Raw genomic sequence first — 20243 nt, 5'->3', positions numbered from 1 at the left:
TTGTCGTTGTGGTGTTCTGTAAACGTTCTGACTTTTATTTCTACAACGTTTGAAACAGCTCAGTGTGGAAGCCTGGATAGAACTCATACAGCTGTCAATCAAACAAACCCTGCCCCTCCCTGACAAGAGTCGATCCTTTACATACAAACAGTCCTCGTCTGGCTCAGTCAAAACCCACCAATCAGAAATCACACATCTTTATCGTACAGTCATTCAATCAAACATGAATCCGTCAAGTAAAGCCCCCCCCACCCACCTCCACAGCAAAGATGAGCCAATGAAATGTCAGAACCGTGTGTAAACCCCTCCCCCAACAGAGGAGGTTGAAATAGTTAATGACAGACGTCCTCTCGCAGACTGGCAAACTGATAAAAGCGGGTGATACAAAAAAAACTAAAAAGAAGAGGTAAACCAAAATGATAAGTGAAATGTTAAGTAAAGGAGTGATATGAACAGAGGTCTGTGTTGAAATGTTAAGTAAAGGAGTGATATGAACAGAGAGGTCTGTGTTGAAATGTTAAGTAAAGGAGTGATATGAACAGAGGTCTGTGTTGAAATGTTAAGTAAAGGAGTGATATGAACAGAGGTCTGTGTTGAAATGTTAAGTAAAGGAGTGATATGCACAGAGGTCTGTGTTGAAATGTTAAGTAAAGGAGTGATATGAACAGAGGTCTGTGTTGAAATGTTAAGTAAAGGAGTGATATGAACAGAGGTCTGTGTTGAAATGTTAAGTAAAGGAGTGATATGCACAGAGGTCTGTGTTGAAATGTTAAGTAAAGGAGTGATATGAACAGAGGTCTGTGTTGAAATGTTAAGTAAAGGAGTGATATGAACAGAGGTCTGTGTTGAAATGTTAAGTAAAGGAGTGATATGCACAGAGGTCTGTGTTGAAATGTTAAGTAAAGGAGTGATATGAACAGAGGTCTGTGTTGAAATGTTAAGTAAAGGAGTGATATGAACAGAGGTCTGTGTTGAAATGTTAAGTAAAGGAGTGATATGAACAGAGGTCTGTGTTGAAATGTTAAGTAAAGGAGTGATATGCACAGAGGTCTGTGTTGAAATGTTAAGTAAAGGAGTGATATGAACAGAGGTCTGTGTTGAAATGTTAAGTAAAGGAGTGATATGAACAGAGGTCTGTGTTGAAATGTTAAGTAAAGGAGTGATATGCACAGAGGTCTGTGTTGAAATGTTAAGTAAAGGAGTGATATGAACAGAGGTCTGTGTTGAAATGTTAAGTAAAGGAGTGATATGCACAGAGGTCTGTGTTGAAATGTTAAGTAAAGGAGTGATATGAACAGAGGTCTGTGTTGAAATGTTAAGTAAAGGAGTGATATGCACAGAGGTCTGTGTTGAAATGTTAAGTAAAGGAGTGATATGAACAGAGGTCTGTGTTGAAATGTTAAGTAAAGGAGTGATATGAACAGAGGTCTGTGTTGAAATGTTAAGTAAAGGAGTGATATGCACAGAGGTCTGTGTTGAAATGTTAAGTAAAGGAGTGATATGAACAGAGGTCTGTGTTGAAATGTTAAGTAAAGGAGTGATATGCACAGAGGTCTGTGTTGAAATGTTAAGTAAAGGAGTGATATGAACAGAGGTCTGTGTTGAAATGTTAAGTAAAGGAGTGATATGCACAGAGGTCTGTGTTGAAATGTTAAGTAAAGGAGTGATATGAACAGAGGTCTGTGTTGAAATGTTAAGTAAAGGATTGATATGAGCAGAGAGGTCTGTGTTGAAATGTTAAGTAAAGGAGTGATATGAACAGAGGTCTGTGTTGAAATGTTAAGTAAAGGAGTGATATGAACAGAGGTCTGTGTTGACCAGAAAGATATGTGTGGTTATGGAGTGAGATACTGTAGGACACCTTACATCCGTCTCCCACATTCATGATCAAACACTTACTGCATTCCTGAACCGCCTCCATATTATTCTAACGATACAAAGCATAGAAGTCAATGTATGATACTGAGATACTGCCCTTAACTGACCTCTGGTCAGTCTATGCAGCTCCACTGTGCTGTTCAGTGATATAGAAACCGCATTAAACTGATGTGCTGATAAGAGTGGAGATGACGGGCTGGGGTTAGCATGGAGTTAGTGCTACACACACACACATACACACCATGGAGGATGGAGCCATTGGAGTGTTTTATCAGGACGTCTTCAGGAAGAAGATATGATAGAGAAGATTAAAGTGACAGTCCAGTTCAGCTTGTGTGTTTATTTCTGTTTGTGTATGTGTGTTTATCTCTGTTTGTGTATGTGTGTACTTGTGTAACCTGTGTGTTTATTTCTGTTTGTGTGTACGTGTGTACCTGTGTTTGTATGTGTGTTTGTTTCTGTTTGTGTATGTGTGTAACCTGTGTTTGTATGTGTGTTTATTTCTGTTTGTGTATGTGTGTAACCTGTGTTTGTATGTGTGTTTATTTCTGTTTGTGTATGTGTGTAACCTGTGTTTGTATGTGTGTTTATTTCTGTTTGTGTATGTGTGTAACCTGTGTTTGTATGTGTGTTTATTTCTGTTTGTGTATGTGTGTAACCTGTGTTTGTATGTGTGTTTATTTCTGTTTGTGTATGTGTGTAACCTGTGTTTGTATGTGTGTTTATCTCTGTTTGTGTATGTGTGTAACCTGTGTTTGTATGTGTGTTTATCTCTGTTTGTGTATGCGTGTACGTGTGTACCTGTGTTTGTATTTCTGTTTGTGTATGTGTGTACGTGTGTAACCTGTGTTTGTATTTCTGTTTGTGTATGTGTGTTTATTTCTGTTTGTGTATGTGTGTACGTGTGTAACCTGTGTATTTATCTCTGTTTGTGTATGTGTGTACGTGTGTAACCTGCGTTTGTATTTCTGTTTGTGTATGTGTGTACGTGATCATTAGATCCATCACATCAGATATGCAGAGGCCCAGGGCCGTGTGTGTACTAGTGTGTATTAGCGGAGGAGGATCAAGTTGCCTCCGGACACTGATCTAAGATCAGTTCCTGTTTCCTACCCATAATGGTTAACGTTAGGATTTGGGGAGGGTAAGCTGATTCTTGATCTGTGGCTAAGGGCAACGTCAACCAGCAGCCGTATTAGCTCTATGTTAAACACTTTACCTTAAAGACATAAACAGATAAACTACAGTCGCTGCTCTGTGGAACTCTCACAGTAATAAACAAAGACATGTAAAAAAGTCTACATAGAAATCTCAGTATATCACAAACATATTATTTCTGTCTCTATATCTGTCTGTAGGAGTGCAGGTCTGTCAATTAGGGAATCAGTTCAGTTTGTGGTTCAGCACATTGTTCCTTGGTGCTTCGCTGGAGAGTTGAGTCCCCTCTCTCTCTGTTTCCATCTCCTCTCTCTGAGTCTCTCTTTAGGCAGCAACTCAGGGGAGGAACACTAGAGGGAGACAGACACTGCTAGGTGCGGCTGTCCTCATACATGCACAGTCATACAATACTGCAATAGGAGGGTATATCCCAACACATGTACACACATGCTCGCTCGCTCAAACACACGCACGCACGCACGCACGCACGCACGCACGCACGCACGCACACACACACACACCCTTCCTTCATATGAGTTCACCAGAGTTCATTTCCAAACTCAATGAAAAAAAATGTAATAAAAAAATCACTAATGAGCCACCTTTACTTGAGACGCACTTGCTCACACACACGCACACGCACACGCACACACACACACACACACACTACAGGCAGTCAGGTAAACATAAGTGATGAGTTTGCAACGTTGGGAAGACTGCCTTGTCCATGGAAGGTGTGAGCAACACAGAACCTTGTTTCTCTCTGTGAGTCTCTCTCTCTCTCTTTAAAACATGTCTCTCCAGGAGCAGGTCTCTCTCTCTCTTTAAAACATCACCAGTCTCTCTTGATAAAAGTATGTCTCTCCTCAATTGAGTCCAAACATGTTCTCTCTCTCGCAGCCGCCATAGAAGGACCCAGAGATAGCCTGCTTCATCCCATTCAGCGTGGACTGTCCCTTCTTCCCTCCTCTCAATCTCTCGCTCTCTGTCAGTGTGTGTGTGTGTGTGTGTGGGTGGGCGGCGGTCAGAAGATCTCAGGCAGCGTGACGTTGCGTAGCAGCCACTGTTGAGAGCGAGTGTGTGTGCAGTCTCTGACGCTGGGCACCTGGCTGTCCTCCTCACTGGCCTTGTCCAGACACTGGTTACTATTGACGTGGATCAGGGTCAACTTCTACAGACACAACACAGAAACAGACCTGGGTCAACTTCTACAGACAACAGAGAAACAGACCTGGGTCAACTTCTACAGAGACAACACAGAAACAGACCTGGGTCAACTTCTACAGAGACAACACAGAAACAGACCTGGGTCAACTTCTACAGACACAACACAGAAACAGACCTGGGTCAACTTCTACAGACAACAGAGAAACAGACCTGGGTCAACTTCTACAGACAACAGAGAAACAGACCTGGGTCAACTTCTACAGAGACAACACAGAAACAGACCTGGGTCAACTTCTACAGAGACAACAGAGAAACAGACCTGGGTCAACTTCTACAGAGACAACACAGAAACAGACCTGGGTCAACTTCTACAGAGACAACACAGAAACAGACCTGGGTCAACTTCTACAGAGACAACACAGAAACAGACCTGGGTCAACTTCTACAGAGACAACAGAGAAACAGACCTGGGTCAACTTCTACAGAGACAACAGAGAAACAGACCTGGGTCAACTTCTACAGACAACAGAGAAACAGACCTGGGTCAACTTCTACAGAGACAACACAGAAACAGACCTGGGTCAACTTCTACAGAGACAACACAGAAACAGACCTGGGTCAACTTCTACAGACAACACAGAAACAGACCTGGGTCAACTTCTACAGACAACACAGAAACAGACCTGGGTCAACTTCTACAGAGACAACACAGAAACAGACCTGGGTCAACTTCTACAGAGACAACAGAGAAACAGACCTGGGTCAACTTCTACAGAGACAACACAGAAACAGACCTGGGTCAACTTCTACAGACACAACACAGAAACAGACCTGGGTCAACTTCTACAGACACAACACAGAAACAGACCTGGGTCAACTTCTACAGACACAACACAGAAACAGACCTGGGTCAACTTCTACAGACACAACACAGAAACAGACCTGGGTCAACTTCTACAGAGACAACAGAGAAACAGACCTGGGTCAACTTCTACAGAGACAACACAGAAACAGACCTGGGTCAACTTCTACAGACAACAGAGAAACAGACCTGGGTCAACTTCTACAGAGACAACACAGAAACAGACCTGGGTCAACTTCTACAGAGACAACACAGAAACAGACCTGGGTCAACTTCTACAGACAACACAGAAACAGACCTGGGTCAACTTCTACAGACAACACAGAAACAGACCTGGGTCAACTTCTACAGAGACAACACAGAAACAGACCTGGGTCAACTTCTACAGAGACAACAGAGAAACAGACCTGGGTCAACTTCTACAGAGACAACACAGAAACAGACCTGGGTCAACTTCTACAGACACAACACAGAAACAGACCTGGGTCAACTTCTACAGACACAACACAGAAACAGACCTGGGTCAACTTCTACAGACACAACACAGAAACAGACCTGGGTCAACTTCTACAGACACAACACAGAAACAGACCTGGGTCAACTTCTACAGACACAACAAAGAAACAGACCTGGGTCAACTTCTACAGACACAACACAGAAACAGACCTGGGTCAACTTCTACAGAGACAACACAGAAACAGACCTGGGTCAACTTCTACAGACACAACACAGAAACAGACCTGGGTCAACTTCTACAGACAACAGAGAAACAGACCTGGGTCAACTTCTACAGACACAACACAGAAACAGACCTGGGTCAACTTCTACAGACAACAGAGAAACAGACCTGGGTCAACTTCTACAGAGACAACACAGAAACAGACCTGGGTCAACTTCTACAGACACAGAGAAACAGACCTGGGTCAACTTCTACAGACAACAGAGAAACAGACCTGGGTCAACTTCTACAGAGACAACAGAGAAACAGACCTGGGTCAACTTCTACAGAGACAACACAGAAACAGACCTGGGTCAACTTCTACAGAGACAACAGAGAAACAGACCTGGGTCAACTTCTACAGAGACAACACAGAAACAGACCTGGGTCAACTTCTACAGACACAACACAGAAACAGACCTGGGTCAACTTCTACAGACAACAGAGAAACAGACCTGGGTCAACTTCTACAGACACAACACAGAAACAGACCTGGGTCAACTTCTACAGACACAACAGAGAAACAGACCTGGGTCAACTTCTACAGACAACAGAGAAACAGACCTGGGTCAACTTCTACAGACACAACACAGAAACAGACCTGGGTCAACTTCTACAGACAACAGAGAAACAGACCTGGGTCAACTTCTACAGACACAACACAGAAACAGACCTGGGTCAACTTCTACAGACAACAGAGAAACAGACCTGGGTCAACTTCTACAGACAACACAGAAACAGACCTGGGTCAACTTCTACAGACACAACAGAGAAACAGACCTGGGTCAACTTCTACAGAGACAACACAGAAACAGACCTGGGTCAACTTCTACAGACAACAGAGAAACAGACCTGGGTCAACTTCTACAGAGACAACAGAGAAACAGACCTGGGTCAACTTCTACAGAGACAACACAGAAACAGACCTGGGTCAACTTCTACAGACAACAGAGAAACAGACCTGGGTCAACTTCTACAGAGACAACAGAGAAACAGACCTGGGTCAACTTCTACAGAGACAACACAGAAACAGACCTGGGTCAACTTCTACAGACACAACACAGAAACAGACCTGGGTCAACTTCTACAGACACAACACAGAAACAGACCTGGGTCAACTTCTACAGACACAACACAGAAACAGACCTGGGTCAACTTCTACAAACACAACACAGAAACAGACCTGGGTCAACTTCTACAGAGACAACACAGAAACAGACCTGGGTCAACTTCTACAGACAACAGAGAAACAGACCTGGGTCAACTTCTACAGACACAACAAAGAAACAGACCTGGGTCAACTTCTACAGACACAACACAGAAACAGACCTGGGTCAACTTCTACAGAGACAACACAGAAACAGACCTGGGTCAACTTCTACAGACACAACACAGAAACAGACCTGGGTCAACTTCTACAGACAACAGAGAAACAGACCTGGGTCAACTTCTACAGACACAACACAGAAACAGACCTGGGTCAACTTCTACAGACAACAGAGAAACAGACCTGGGTCAACTTCTACAGACAACAGAGAAACAGACCTGGGTCAACTTCTACAGACAACACAGAAACAGACCTGGGTCAACTTCTACAGACAACAGAGAAACAGACCTGGGTCAACTTCTACAGAGACAACAGAGAAACAGACCTGGGTCAACTTCTACAGAGACAACACAGAAACAGACCTGGGTCAACTTCTACAGACAACACAGAAACAGACCTGGGTCAACTTCTACAGAGACAACACAGAAACAGACCTGGGTCAACTTCTACAGACAACAGAGAAACAGACCTGGGTCAACTTCTACAGACAACAGAGAAACAGACCTGGGTCAACTTCTACAGAGACAACACAGAAACAGACCTGGGTCAACTTCTACAGACACAACACAGAAACAGACCTGGGTCAACTTCTACAGACAACAGAGAAACAGACCTGGGTCAACTTCTACAGACACAACACAGAAACAGACCTGGGTCAACTTCTACAGACACAACAGAGAAACAGACCTGGGTCAACTTCTACAGACAACAGAGAAACAGACCTGGGTCAACTTCTACAGAGACAACAGAGAAACAGACCTGGGTCAACTTCTACAGACACAGAAACAGACCTGGGTCAACTTCTACAGAGACAACACAGAAACAGACCTGGGTCAACTTCTACAGAGACAACAGAGAACAGACCTGGGTCAACTTCTACAGACACAGAAACAGACCTGGGTCAACTTCTACAGACACAACACAGAAACAGACCTGGGTCAACTTCTACAGAGACAACACAGAAACAGACCTGGGTCAACTTCTACAGACAACAGAGAAACAGACCTGGGTCAACTTCTACAGAGACAACACAGAAACAGACCTGGGTCAACTTCTACAGAGACAACACAGAAACAGACCTGGGTCAACTTCTACAGAGACAACACAGAAACAGACCTGGGTCAACTTCTACAGACACAACACAGAAACAGACCTGGGTCAACTTCTACAGACACAACAAAGAAACAGACCTGGGTCAACTTCTACAGACACAACACAGAAACAGACCTGGGTCAACTTCTACAGAGACAACACAGAAACAGACCTGGGTCAACTTCTACAGACACAACACAGAAACAGACCTGGGTCAACTTCTACAGACAACAGAGAAACAGACCTGGGTCAACTTCTACAGACACAACACAGAAACAGACCTGGGTCAACTTCTACAGACAACAGAGAAACAGACCTGGGTCAACTTCTACAGACAACAGAGAAACAGACCTGGGTCAACTTCTACAGACACAACACAGAAACAGACCTGGGTCAACTTCTACAGACAACAGAGAAACAGACCTGGGTCAACTTCTACAGACACAACACAGAAACAGACCTGGGTCAACTTCTACAGACACAACAGAGAAACAGACCTGGGTCAACTTCTACAGACAACAGAGAAACAGACCTGGGTCAACTTCTACAGACACAACACAGAAACAGACCTGGGTCAACTTCTACAGACAACAGAGAAACAGACCTGGGTCAACTTCTACAGACACAACACAGAAACAGACCTGGGTCAACTTCTACAGACAACAGAGAAACAGACCTGGGTCAACTTCTACAGACAACACAGAAACAGACCTGGGTCAACTTCTACAGACACAACAGAGAAACAGACCTGGGTCAACTTCTACAGAGACAACACAGAAACAGACCTGGGTCAACTTCTACAGACAACAGAGAAACAGACCTGGGTCAACTTCTACAGAGACAACAGAGAAACAGACCTGGGTCAACTTCTACAGAGACAACACAGAAACAGACCTGGGTCAACTTCTACAGACACAACACAGAAACAGACCTGGGTCAACTTCTACAGACACAACACAGAAACAGACCTGGGTCAACTTCTACAGACACAACACAGAAACAGACCTGGGTCAACTTCTACAGACACAACACAGAAACAGACCTGGGTCAACTTCTACAGACACAACAAAGAAACAGACCTGGGTCAACTTCTACAGACACAACACAGAAACAGACCTGGGTCAACTTCTACAGAGACAACACAGAAACAGACCTGGGTCAACTTCTACAGACACAACACAGAAACAGACCTGGGTCAACTTCTACAGACAACAGAGAAACAGACCTGGGTCAACTTCTACAGACACAACACAGAAACAGACCTGGGTCAACTTCTACAGACAACAGAGAAACAGACCTGGGTCAACTTCTACAGACAACAGAGAAACAGACCTGGGTCAACTTCTACAGACAACAGAGAAACAGACCTGGGTCAACTTCTACAGACAACAGAGAAACAGACCTGGGTCAACTTCTACAGAGACAACAGAGAAACAGACCTGGGTCAACTTCTACAGAGACAACACAGAAACAGACCTGGGTCAACTTCTACAGAGACAACACAGAAACAGACCTGGGTCAACTTCTACAGACAACAGAGAAACAGACCTGGGTCAACTTCTACAGACAACAGAGAAACAGACCTGGGTCAACTTCTACAGACACAACACAGAAACAGACCTGGGTCAACTTCTACAGAGACAACACAGAAACAGACCTGGGTCAACTTCTACAGACACAACACAGAAACAGACCTGGGTCAACTTCTACAGACAACAGAGAAACAGACCTGGGTCAACTTCTACAGACACAACACAGAAACAGACCTGGGTCAACTTCTACAGACACAACAGAGAAACAGACCTGGGTCAACTTCTACAGACAACAGAGAAACAGACCTGGGTCAACTTCTACAGAGACAACAGAGAAACAGACCTGGGTCAACTTCTACAGACACAGAAACAGACCTGGGTCAACTTCTACAGAGACAACACAGAAACAGACCTGGGTCAACTTCTACAGAGACAACAGAGAAACAGACCTGGGTCAACTTCTACAGACACAACAGAGAAACAGACCTGGGTCAACTTCTACAGACACAACACAGAAACAGACCTGGGTCAACTTCTACAGAGACAACAGAGAACAGACCTGGGTCAACTTCTACAGACACAGAAACAGACCTGGGTCAACTTCTACAGACACAACACAGAAACAGACCTGGGTCAACTTCTACAGAGACAACACAGAAACAGACCTGGGTCAACTTCTACAGACAACAGAGAAACAGACCTGGGTCAACTTCTACAGAGACAACACAGAAACAGACCTGGGTCAACTTCTACAGAGACAACACAGAAACAGACCTGGGTCAACTTCTACAGAGACAACACAGAAACAGACCTGGGTCAACTTCTACAGAGACAACACAGAAACAGACCTGGGTCAACTTCTACAGAGACAACAGAGAAACAGACCTGGGTCAACTTCTACAGAGACAACAGAGAAACAGATCTGGGTCAACTTCTACAGACACAACACAGAAACAGACCTGGGTCAACTTCTACAGACAACAGAGAAACAGACCTGGGTCAACTTCTACAGAGACAACACAGAAACAGACCTGGGTCAACTTCTACAGAGACAACAGAGAAACAGACCTGGGTCAACTTCTACAGACACAACAGAGAAACAGACCTGGGTCAACTTCTACAGAGACAACACAGAAACAGACCTGGGTCAACTTCTACAGAGACAACAGAGAAACAGACCTGGGTCAACTTCTACAGACACAACAGAGAAACAGACCTGGGTCAACTTCTACAGAGACAACACAGAAACAGACCTGGGTCAACTTCTACAGAGACAACAGAGAAACAGACCTGGGTCAACTTCTACAGACAACAGAGAAACAGACCTGGGTCAACTTCTACAGAGACAACAGAGAAACAGACCTGGGTCAACTTCTACAGACAACAGAGAAACAGACCTGGGTCAACTTCTACAGACAACAGAGAAACAGACCTGGGTCAACTTCTACAGAGACAACAGAGAAACAGACCTGGGTCAACTTCTACAGACACAACAGAGAAACAGACCTGGGTCAACTTCTACAGAGACAACACAGAAACAGACCTGGGTCAACTTCTACAGAGACAACAGAGAAACAGACCTGGGTCAACTTCTACAGACAACAGAGAAACAGACCTGGGTCAACTTCTACAGACAACAGAGAAACAGACCTGGGTCAACTTCTACAGAGACAACAGAGAAACAGACCTGGGTCAACTTCTACAGAGACAACAGAGAAACAGACCTGGGTCAACTTCTACAGAGACAACAGAGAAACAGACCTGGGTCAACTTCTACAGAGACAACATAGAAACAGACCTGGGTCAACTTCTACAGAGACAACAGAGAAACAGACCTGGGTCAACTTCTACAGACAACAGAGAAACAGACCTGGGTCAACTTCTACAGAGAAAACAGACAGAGCAATTAAAAAATATGAGTCATTTAGCGACGCTCTTACCCAGAGCAACTTACAGTTTAAAAGTGCATTCATCTTAAAGTAACTGTCCTGTGAAAATCTCACTTTTAAAAGTGAATATTCTGTTAACTCATACCCATATAATGTTGTGGACTCATCCTATATTCGTATCTGGCCAAAGCTAAAATTAAGAAAAAACACTTCAAACTGGTATGTCAAAAAGACAGTTTAAAAAAATGCTTGCTATTTCCTCATTGATCGTGACGTCATCCTCCTGAGGATGCGCTGGCCAATCAGCGATCTACTCGCGTGAATCATTTTATTGACTTGTATACACCCACACCCTTCAGTTTTTGGGGTAAGGCCACACCATTCCAATACAGAAAATCTGTGTTTTATCATACTTCATAAATAAAAAATTGGAAGGAAAACTATATATTTCACTCATATTGTAATGAATTCTAAGACATGTTTCATAGAAATCTGGAAACACTTGACAGTTACTTTAAGGTAGCTAGGTAAAACAACAGCAGTCAGCAGGGTCAGTGGCAGTAAGAAAAGACAAGGATAGGTTGTTTACTGTTGACAGACAGACATACCATGGGGTCATACTCCCAGAGCTGGTTTCCTTTGAGGTGATGACACTTGAGCATCATGACAGGACCGTTGAGTTTGGACACGTCTAGACACAGGTCATCTGTCCTGATCTCTTTATTGGCCGTGTAGCTGAACACCTGCAGGGGACGACACGGTCAGACGGGAAGACAAGAGACCTCTCTCTCTCTCTTATGTCATTTACATTGTATCTCTCTCCTCTGAGGTCAGAGAAGTTGCTCAGGTTGCAGGTTGCTCAGGTTAATGTTTGTCAAGGTAATCTTACTACTGTTGTCCTGTCCTCAGTTGATCAGTTACGGAGTTCTAGTTACCTGGTTTCCTCCCATGCCATGGCAGTTCTAATTACCTGGTTTCCTCCCATGCCATGGCAGTTCTAATTACCTGGTTTCCTCTCATGCCATGGCAGTTCTAGTTACCTGGTTTCCTCTCATGCCATGGCAGTTCTAGTTACCTGGTTTCCTCCCATGCCATGGCAGTTCTAGTTACCTGGTTTCCTCTCATGCCATGGCAGTTCTAATTACCTGGTTTCCTCCCATGCCATGGCAGTTCTAATTACCTGGTTTCCTCCCATGCCATGGCAGTTCTAATTACCTGGTTTCCTCCCATGCCATGGCAGTTCTAATTACCTGGTTTCCTCCCATGCCATGGCAGTTCTAATTACCTGGTTTCCTCCCATGCCATGGCAGTTCTAGTTACCTGGTTTCCTCCCATGCCATGGCAGTTCTAGTTACCTGGTTTCCTCTCATGCCATGGCAGTTCTAATTACCTGGTTTCCTCCCATGCCATGGCAGTTCTAATTACCTGGTTTCCTCCCATGCCATGGCAGTTCTAGTTACCTGGTTTCCTCTCATGCCATGGCAGTTCTAGTTACCTGGTTTCCTCCCATGCCATGGCAGTTCTAGTTACCTGGTTTCCTCCCATGCCATGGCAGTTCTAGTTACCTGGTTTCCTCTCATGCCATGGCAGTTCTAGTTACCTGGTTTCCTCTCATGCCATGGTAGTTCTAGTTACCTGGTTTCCTCTCATGCCATGGTAGTTCTAGTTACCTGGTTTCCTCCCATGCCATGGCAGTTCTAATTACCTGGTTTCCTCCCATGCCATGGCAGTTCAAGTTACCTGGTTTCCTCCCATGCCATGGCAGTTCTAATTACCTGGTTTCCTCCCATGCCATGGCAGTTCAAGTTACCTGGTTTCCTCCCATGCCATGGCAGTTCTAATTACCTGGTTTCCTCCCATGCCATGGCAGTTCAAGTTACCTGGTTTCCTCCCATGCCATGGCAGTTCTAATTACCTGGTTTCCTCCCATGCCATGGCAGTTCTAATTACCTGGTTTCCTCCCATGCCATGGCAGTTCAAGTTACCTGGTTCCCTCCCATGCCATGGCAGTTCTAGTTACCTGGTTTCCTCTCATGCCATGGCAGTTCAAGTTACCTGGTTTCCTCCCATGCCATGGCAGTTCTAGTTACCTGGTTTCCTCTCATGCCATGGCAGTTCTAATTACCTGGTTTCCTCCCATGCCATGGCAGTTCAAGTTACCTGGTTTCCTCCCATGCCATGGCAGTTCTAGTTACCTGGTTTCCTCTCATGCCATGGCAGTTCTAGTTACCTGGTTTCCTCCCATGCCATGGCAGTTCTAGTTACCTGGTTTCCTCTCATGCCATGGCAGTTCAAGTTACCTGGTTTCCTCTCATGCCATGGTAGTTCTAGTTACCTGGTTTCCTCTCATGCCATGGTAGTTCTAGTTACCTGGTTTCCTCCCATGCCATGGCAGTTCTAGTTACCTGGTTTCCTCCCATGCCATGGCAGTTCTAATTACCTGGTTTCCTCCCATGCCATGGCAGTTCTAATTACCTGGTTTCCTCCCATGCCATGGCAGTTCTAATTACCTTGTTTCCTCCCATGCCATGGCAGTTCTAATTACCTGGTTTCCTCCCATGCCATGGCAGTTCTAGTTACCTGGTTTCCTCCCATGCCATGGTAGTTCTAGTTACCTGGTTTCCTCCCATGCCATGGCAGTTCTAATTACCTGGTTTCCTCCCATGCCATGGCAGTTGAAGATGCCAACTTTCTCGTTCTCCTTCCGGGCCATGTTGTCCAGACACTGGTTAGTCTCCACGTTACGGATCTGACAGAACACACAACCAACAATTATCACTGATTGAAGGTGTGTGTGTTTAGTGTGTGTTGTATGTTTAACGTGGGTGCACCTCTCCCAATGAGTAGTAGTGTCGTGGTATCTGGGAGTCAGGATAGACGTTCTCCAGGTACCAGCTGAAAGGTTTACACTGCAGCTTCTGTCTCAGAGACGAGCGAGACGTGATGTCACCATAGTCCACCTTCGTCACACCTGAAACACAGTGTTTTCCATTAGTGTCATACATTTTCCACTTCATATTAACTAGGTTACTTTCCTTCTTCTAGCGATCTATTTCTAGGACAGGCGCCGGTCAGTCACAAAGTGAGTGATGACAGGGAAATGCAGCAGAGAGGAAAAGGCAAAGCGAGAGGTTTCACACTCGCCAAAATCTGTCCAAAGCTTTTCTATGGTCTTATTTTGGACCTAAGCTTGTCGCCTGCCTTCCCACCTTTGGGACAACGACTCCCATTGGTAGGGAGGAGACATGAGCATCTCGTCATTATATAGCCTACAGATTTCTGGTTGCAGTCGAATTTCTTTACACCTGTGGGAGAGAGCATGATTCTCGTGAATTTGCATGTCCCATGTATTGTAAGTGGTAACGATGAGTGGAAATCCATGACTTAGCCTAATTATTGTTTACTGACACAAAATCATTGATTTTCTTTTGCGTTTCACATAGCCAGCCACAGGGAGCGGCCTAGGCTATTTACTGTGTGTTGATTGACAACTGAACAGCAAGTGTTGACTAGTTTATAAAAGGTGTCGAACGGACTGAATAAATTCAATCTCCTACATCCTTTTGCCATTCAACATGGTTATCTGTCCATGGTGTTGCATCGTGACAAGTCAACCAAAGGATTTCCTAGGTTCTCTTTCCTAGCATGTCAAGGCTTGGCAGACAGTGACGATAAAGACTTTCAGCTCGTCAGTCTGTAGCCTACCGAATGGGTCGGAGAGACGTTCATTTGGCTCCCTAATTTGTATAGGCTACTGGTAGGCCTAGGCTTTTTGGCAATTATCTGCAGATAAATGATGAAAACATTCGATGAAGATGATGAATCACCACTGAAGGAACAATAGACAGTGGAGAGCCTCATTCTGGTCCAAATATGATAATTAGGGCCCTCAAGGAATCCAGGCATTAAAACGGAATTCAACAATATTCAAAGATGTATTGACCTTTTTAGGGAATCAACTAAATGTATTGAAAATGAATTAACTTCCCCCAAATGATCATAAGACAGTAACAGAATGCATCAGTGATTCGTATTTCCTGCAACTTTCTAAGTCAAGAGGCAACGAGAATGCCCCTGTCTGTTTCTGCAGTGCACGAGTCTACCACTTTGTGTAGCCGTTAGCGATGAAGCTAATGTCTTCTGGTAGATGGAAAGGCTCCCAAAAAACTTCTCAATGAAATGTTAACTACAAAGTATCCTATGCTGACCTGGCAGAATGATATCAGGATTATTTTCATCAACCCAGTGGGTATTGTTTTATCTACCATCATATGTGGCTACAAAAACCCTGCTCAACAACAGCCTCTTTCTAGGTGTGCACTTGAATTAGAGGGTAAATACACCCCAAAAAAACAAGTATCAGGTGTATCCCAGACCTCAAAAGTGGTCTCCTGATGTGGTTTAAGCATTGTTATGGCGTTAGAACACCCAATGTGATTTTGAGAGTGAAAACGGGGAAAATGGAAACCTGGAAAAACAAAACCTTAAATATATTTTTCAAGATAATGTGGGTTTCTGTTTTAATAAAATATATAATTTGAAGAACAAATATAATTGTGGCAATTCATATGTTGTAGTAAAAGTGTAAATAACACTTTAAATCAAGAGAACACTGGTTAAATGCTAAAAAAGGTTTAATGTTCTCCTACTTAGAAAATAGTCCTGATCATATAGGCCTAGACCTAGACAACTAACAAGGAACAATACACTGAATTCATCCTTTTGTTGTCATTTAAATTGCAAAGTCATGTCTTTCTGCATAATACCGCAACACATTTTTTCCAATCTGGGACATTAACTCGATAAAGTACTCAATATTTTGGCTGTGTATTTCAGATGGAATCAAGTTGTTACAATGTACCAGAGAGCACCACAATAGAGCTGCTTCGGCCTGGCTGGCTACTCTTCTATCTGACTGGCTACTCTATGTAGTGGTGGAAAACACCCAACACACCTCACATTGGTCACAATCACCAACTACCCAAAGGACTGGAAGAATCTTACAAACATGTTTCTCATAGTGTGTTTGATATCTACTTCTCTGGATTAAGGATTGTTATTAAAGTAAGGGGAAGCAGTGAACACTAAACTTCCTGTTAGTGGAAGAGAGGTGAACCTTTGTCCTTGTTCTTGTCTGTCCTCTACCTGATCTGTGCGGGGGTGTGTGTGTCTGTGGTGAGATGGCAAGGTTAATAGAGGCTGTGTAGCGTGAAACTATTCTGCCCCCCCCCCCGTCCCCGTCCCCCGTCGCCTCGCTCTTTCAGGTCACCAAGGAAAACATCACATTGCTAATGGGGGCTGTGCTTTGGCAAAGAAGGTGGGGTTATATCCTGCCTGGTTGGCCCTGTCCGGAGGTATAGTTGGACGGGGCCACTGTGTCTCCCGACCCCTCCTATCTCAGCCTCCAGTAATTATGCTGCAATAGTTTATCGGGGGAATCTGGAGAAATTTTCCTGTCTTATCCGGCGTCCTGTGTGAATTTAAGTATGCTCCCTCTAATTCTCTCTCTCCCCCTTTCTCTCTCTCTCCCTTCTCTCAGAGGACCTGAGCCCTAGGACCATGCCTCAGGATTACCTGGTCTGATGACTCCTTGCTGTCCCCTGTCTACCTGGTCGTGCTGCTGCTCCAGTTTCAACTGTTCTGCCTGCGGCTATGGAACCCTGACCTGTTCACCGGATGTGCTACCTTGTCCTGGACCTGCTGTTTTCAACTCTCTCTCTCTACCGCACCTGCTGTCTCTAACTCTGAATGATCAGCTATGAAAAGCCAACTGACATTTACTCCTGAGGTGCTGACCAGTTGCACCCTCTACAACCACTGTGATTATTATTATTTGACCCTGCTGGTCATCTATGAATGTTTGAACATCTTGAAGAACAATCTGGCCTTAATGGCCATGTTCTGTTATAATCTCCACCAGGCACAGCCAGAAGAGGACTGGCCAGCCCTCATAGCCTGGTTCCTCTCTAGGTTTCTTCCTAGGTTCCTGCCTTTCTAGGGAGTTTTTCCTAGCCACCGTGCTTCATCATGTGCTTCTACATCTGCATTGCTGTTTGGGGTTTTAGGCTGGGTTTCTGTATAGCACTGTGACAACTGCTGATGTAAAAAGGGCTTTATAAATACATTTGATTGATTAATTGATTGGAGAATACATATCTGGCTTCTGTTTTGAAACAGCCCCCAGACACACAGCAGCCCTCGCCCCTCACTCAGACTCACCAGGGGAGATGATGTAGAAGAAGTTTTTGAACTGGTCCATCCAGACCTCGGCCAGGCGTCTGTTGTTCTTATTGATGATCTGACCCGTTCCTCCTGGAAACGTGTAGGGCGTGGCCTTCCGGAACACGTGACCCACGTGAGAACACGTCACGATCTCCAACGTCCCCCCGCACTGCCAGATCTACAACACACCAGAAACACTCATGTTACAACTACATAGCCCTGTGCGTGCCTGTGTGTGTGTGTGAGCGTGTGTGTCAGGGATGCAAACTGTTGAGGGCCCAAAAAGGTGCCACCCCCACTGAAACATAAAAAAATCCCTGCTAGGTGGAAATGCAGGTTTGAACTAATTAAACAACACAAAATATGATCTACATGATCAGTCTCTGTGTGTCAAATAAAAAGTGTTTAATGTGAACCTGACTCACAGCTAAAACATGTAAGGAAAACAATCCAATGTTATTTGTTGTCTAGACTTTCCTGCAAATGACACTCCAGTGTTGAGAAAAAACAATACACTAATATTGTAGTTAGACATGACCGCCTTTATAATAGAACACGTGTTACCATGACAGCCTTTATAATAGAACACGTGTTACCATGACAGCCTTTGTCATAGAACGCTTGTTACCATGACAGCCTTTGTCATAGAACGCTTGTTACCATGACCGCCTTTATAATAGAACACGTGTTACCATGACAGCCTTTATAATAGAACACTTGTTACCATGACAGCCTTTATAATAGAACACGTGTTACCATGACAGCCTTTGTCATAGAACGCTTGTTACCATGACCGCCTTTATCATAGAACACTTGTTACCATGACAGCCTTTATAATAGAACACGTGTTACCATGACAGCCTTTATCATAGAACGCTTGTTACCATGACCGCCTTTATCATAGAACACTTGTTACCATGACCGCCTTTATCATAGAACACGTGTTACCATGACAGCCTTTATCATAGAACGCTTGTTACCATGACCGCCTTTATCATAGAACGCTTGTTACCATGACCGCCTTTATCATAGAACGCTTGTTACCATGACATCCTTTATAATAGAACACGTGTTACCATGACAGCCTTTATAATAGAATGCTTGTTACCATGACATCCTTTATAATAGAACACGTGTTACCATGACAGCCTTTATAATAGAACGCTTGTTACCATGACATCCTTTATAATAGAACACGTGTTACCATGACAGCCTTTATAATAGAACGCGTGTTACCATGACAGCCTTTATAATAGAACGCTTGTTACCATGACAGCCTTTATAATAGAACGCTTGTTACCATGACAGCCTTTATCATAGAACGCTTGTTACCATGACAGCCTTTATAATAGAATGCTTGTTACCATGACATCCTTTATAATAGAACACGTGTTACCATGACAGCCTTTATAATAGAACGCTTGTTACCATGACATCCTTTATAATAGAACACGTGTTACCATGACAGCCTTTATAATAGAACGCGTGTTACCATGACAGCCTTTATAATAGAACGCTTGTTACCATGACAGCCTTTATAATAGAACGCTTGTTACCATGACAGCCTTTATCATAGAACGCTTGTTACCATGACAGCCTTTATAATAGAATGCTTGTTACCATGACAGCCTTTATAATAGAATGCTTGTTACCATGACAGCCTTTATAATAGAATGCTTGTTACCATGACAGCCTTTATAATAGAATGCTTGTTACCATGACCGCCTTTATCATAGAACGCTTGTTACCATGACAGCCTTTATAATAGAATGCTTGTTACCATGACAGCCTTTATAATAGAACGCTTGTTACCATGACAGCCTTTATAATAGAATGCTTGTTACTATGACAGCCTTTATAATAGAATGCTTGTTACCATGACAGCCTTTATAATAGAATGCGTGCGACCACACACATCTAAATATTGCACTTTGGGAAAAACATCTTAAAGTAGAAATATAATGAAACAAACAGGCATTCTATTTTTCTCTGTTGTAGTGGTCACTATAGTAGATATCGATCAAGGGCACAAGGCTACATGTGTGCTAAAATATCGTTCACTGAGTAAAACATTGAATAATCCCCCCCTTCACCCACACAAAGGTGTTACTGTCAAGTTCAACACAACAAAAGCAATATCTTTGGGCTACACTGCATGTTATTACATTGTACACGTTCTGCCTGTGGACATCTGTTCTACAATGTGCCAGCAGAGCATGATACCCTTTGTTGGCATAATTGATCTCTTTCAGGCAGAGAGTACACCTGGCGTACCCCTTTTATCCACTGTATTGAAGGGAAAGTGTGTGGCGTTTCTTCCACCTCTATTGGCCTCCAGCATAAGTCAGGCCCAGCTCCAGCTACACTTCATCCCTGAATCCACTTGTTTAACAAGCAA

At 43.9% G+C, this 20243-nt stretch overlaps 1 protein-coding gene across 4 annotated transcripts in view; it reads right to left on the bottom strand.

Annotated features, from left to right (window-relative positions):
- Positions 1-20243, bottom strand: part of galnt1 (UDP-N-acetyl-alpha-D-galactosamine:polypeptide N-acetylgalactosaminyltransferase 1) — a 105831-nt gene continuing 85588 nt past the window's right edge. For 2 of the 4 annotated variants that reach the window (XM_055924874.1, XM_055924872.1), the window contains 5 exons: positions 17843-18023; positions 14455-14594; positions 14274-14372; positions 12232-12366; positions 1-4207 (listed from right to left, as the gene is read on the bottom strand). In XM_055924874.1, the coding sequence (XP_055780849.1) occupies positions 4061-4207; positions 12232-12366; positions 14274-14372; positions 14455-14594; positions 17843-18023 (702 nt within the window). In that variant the 3' untranslated portion in view covers positions 1-4060. The remainder of the gene's footprint in view (positions 4208-12231; positions 12367-14273; positions 14373-14454; positions 14595-17842; positions 18024-20243) is intronic. The other 2 variants (XR_008759849.1, XR_008759850.1) reach the window with 2 other exon arrangements.

This window comes from Salvelinus fontinalis, chromosome 6 (genome assembly GCF_029448725.1).
Source record: "Salvelinus fontinalis isolate EN_2023a chromosome 6, ASM2944872v1, whole genome shotgun sequence".
In the NCBI taxonomy this organism is placed as follows: Eukaryota; Metazoa; Chordata; class Actinopteri; order Salmoniformes; family Salmonidae; genus Salvelinus; species Salvelinus fontinalis.
This window is presented reverse-complemented; position numbering and strand designations above follow the sequence as displayed.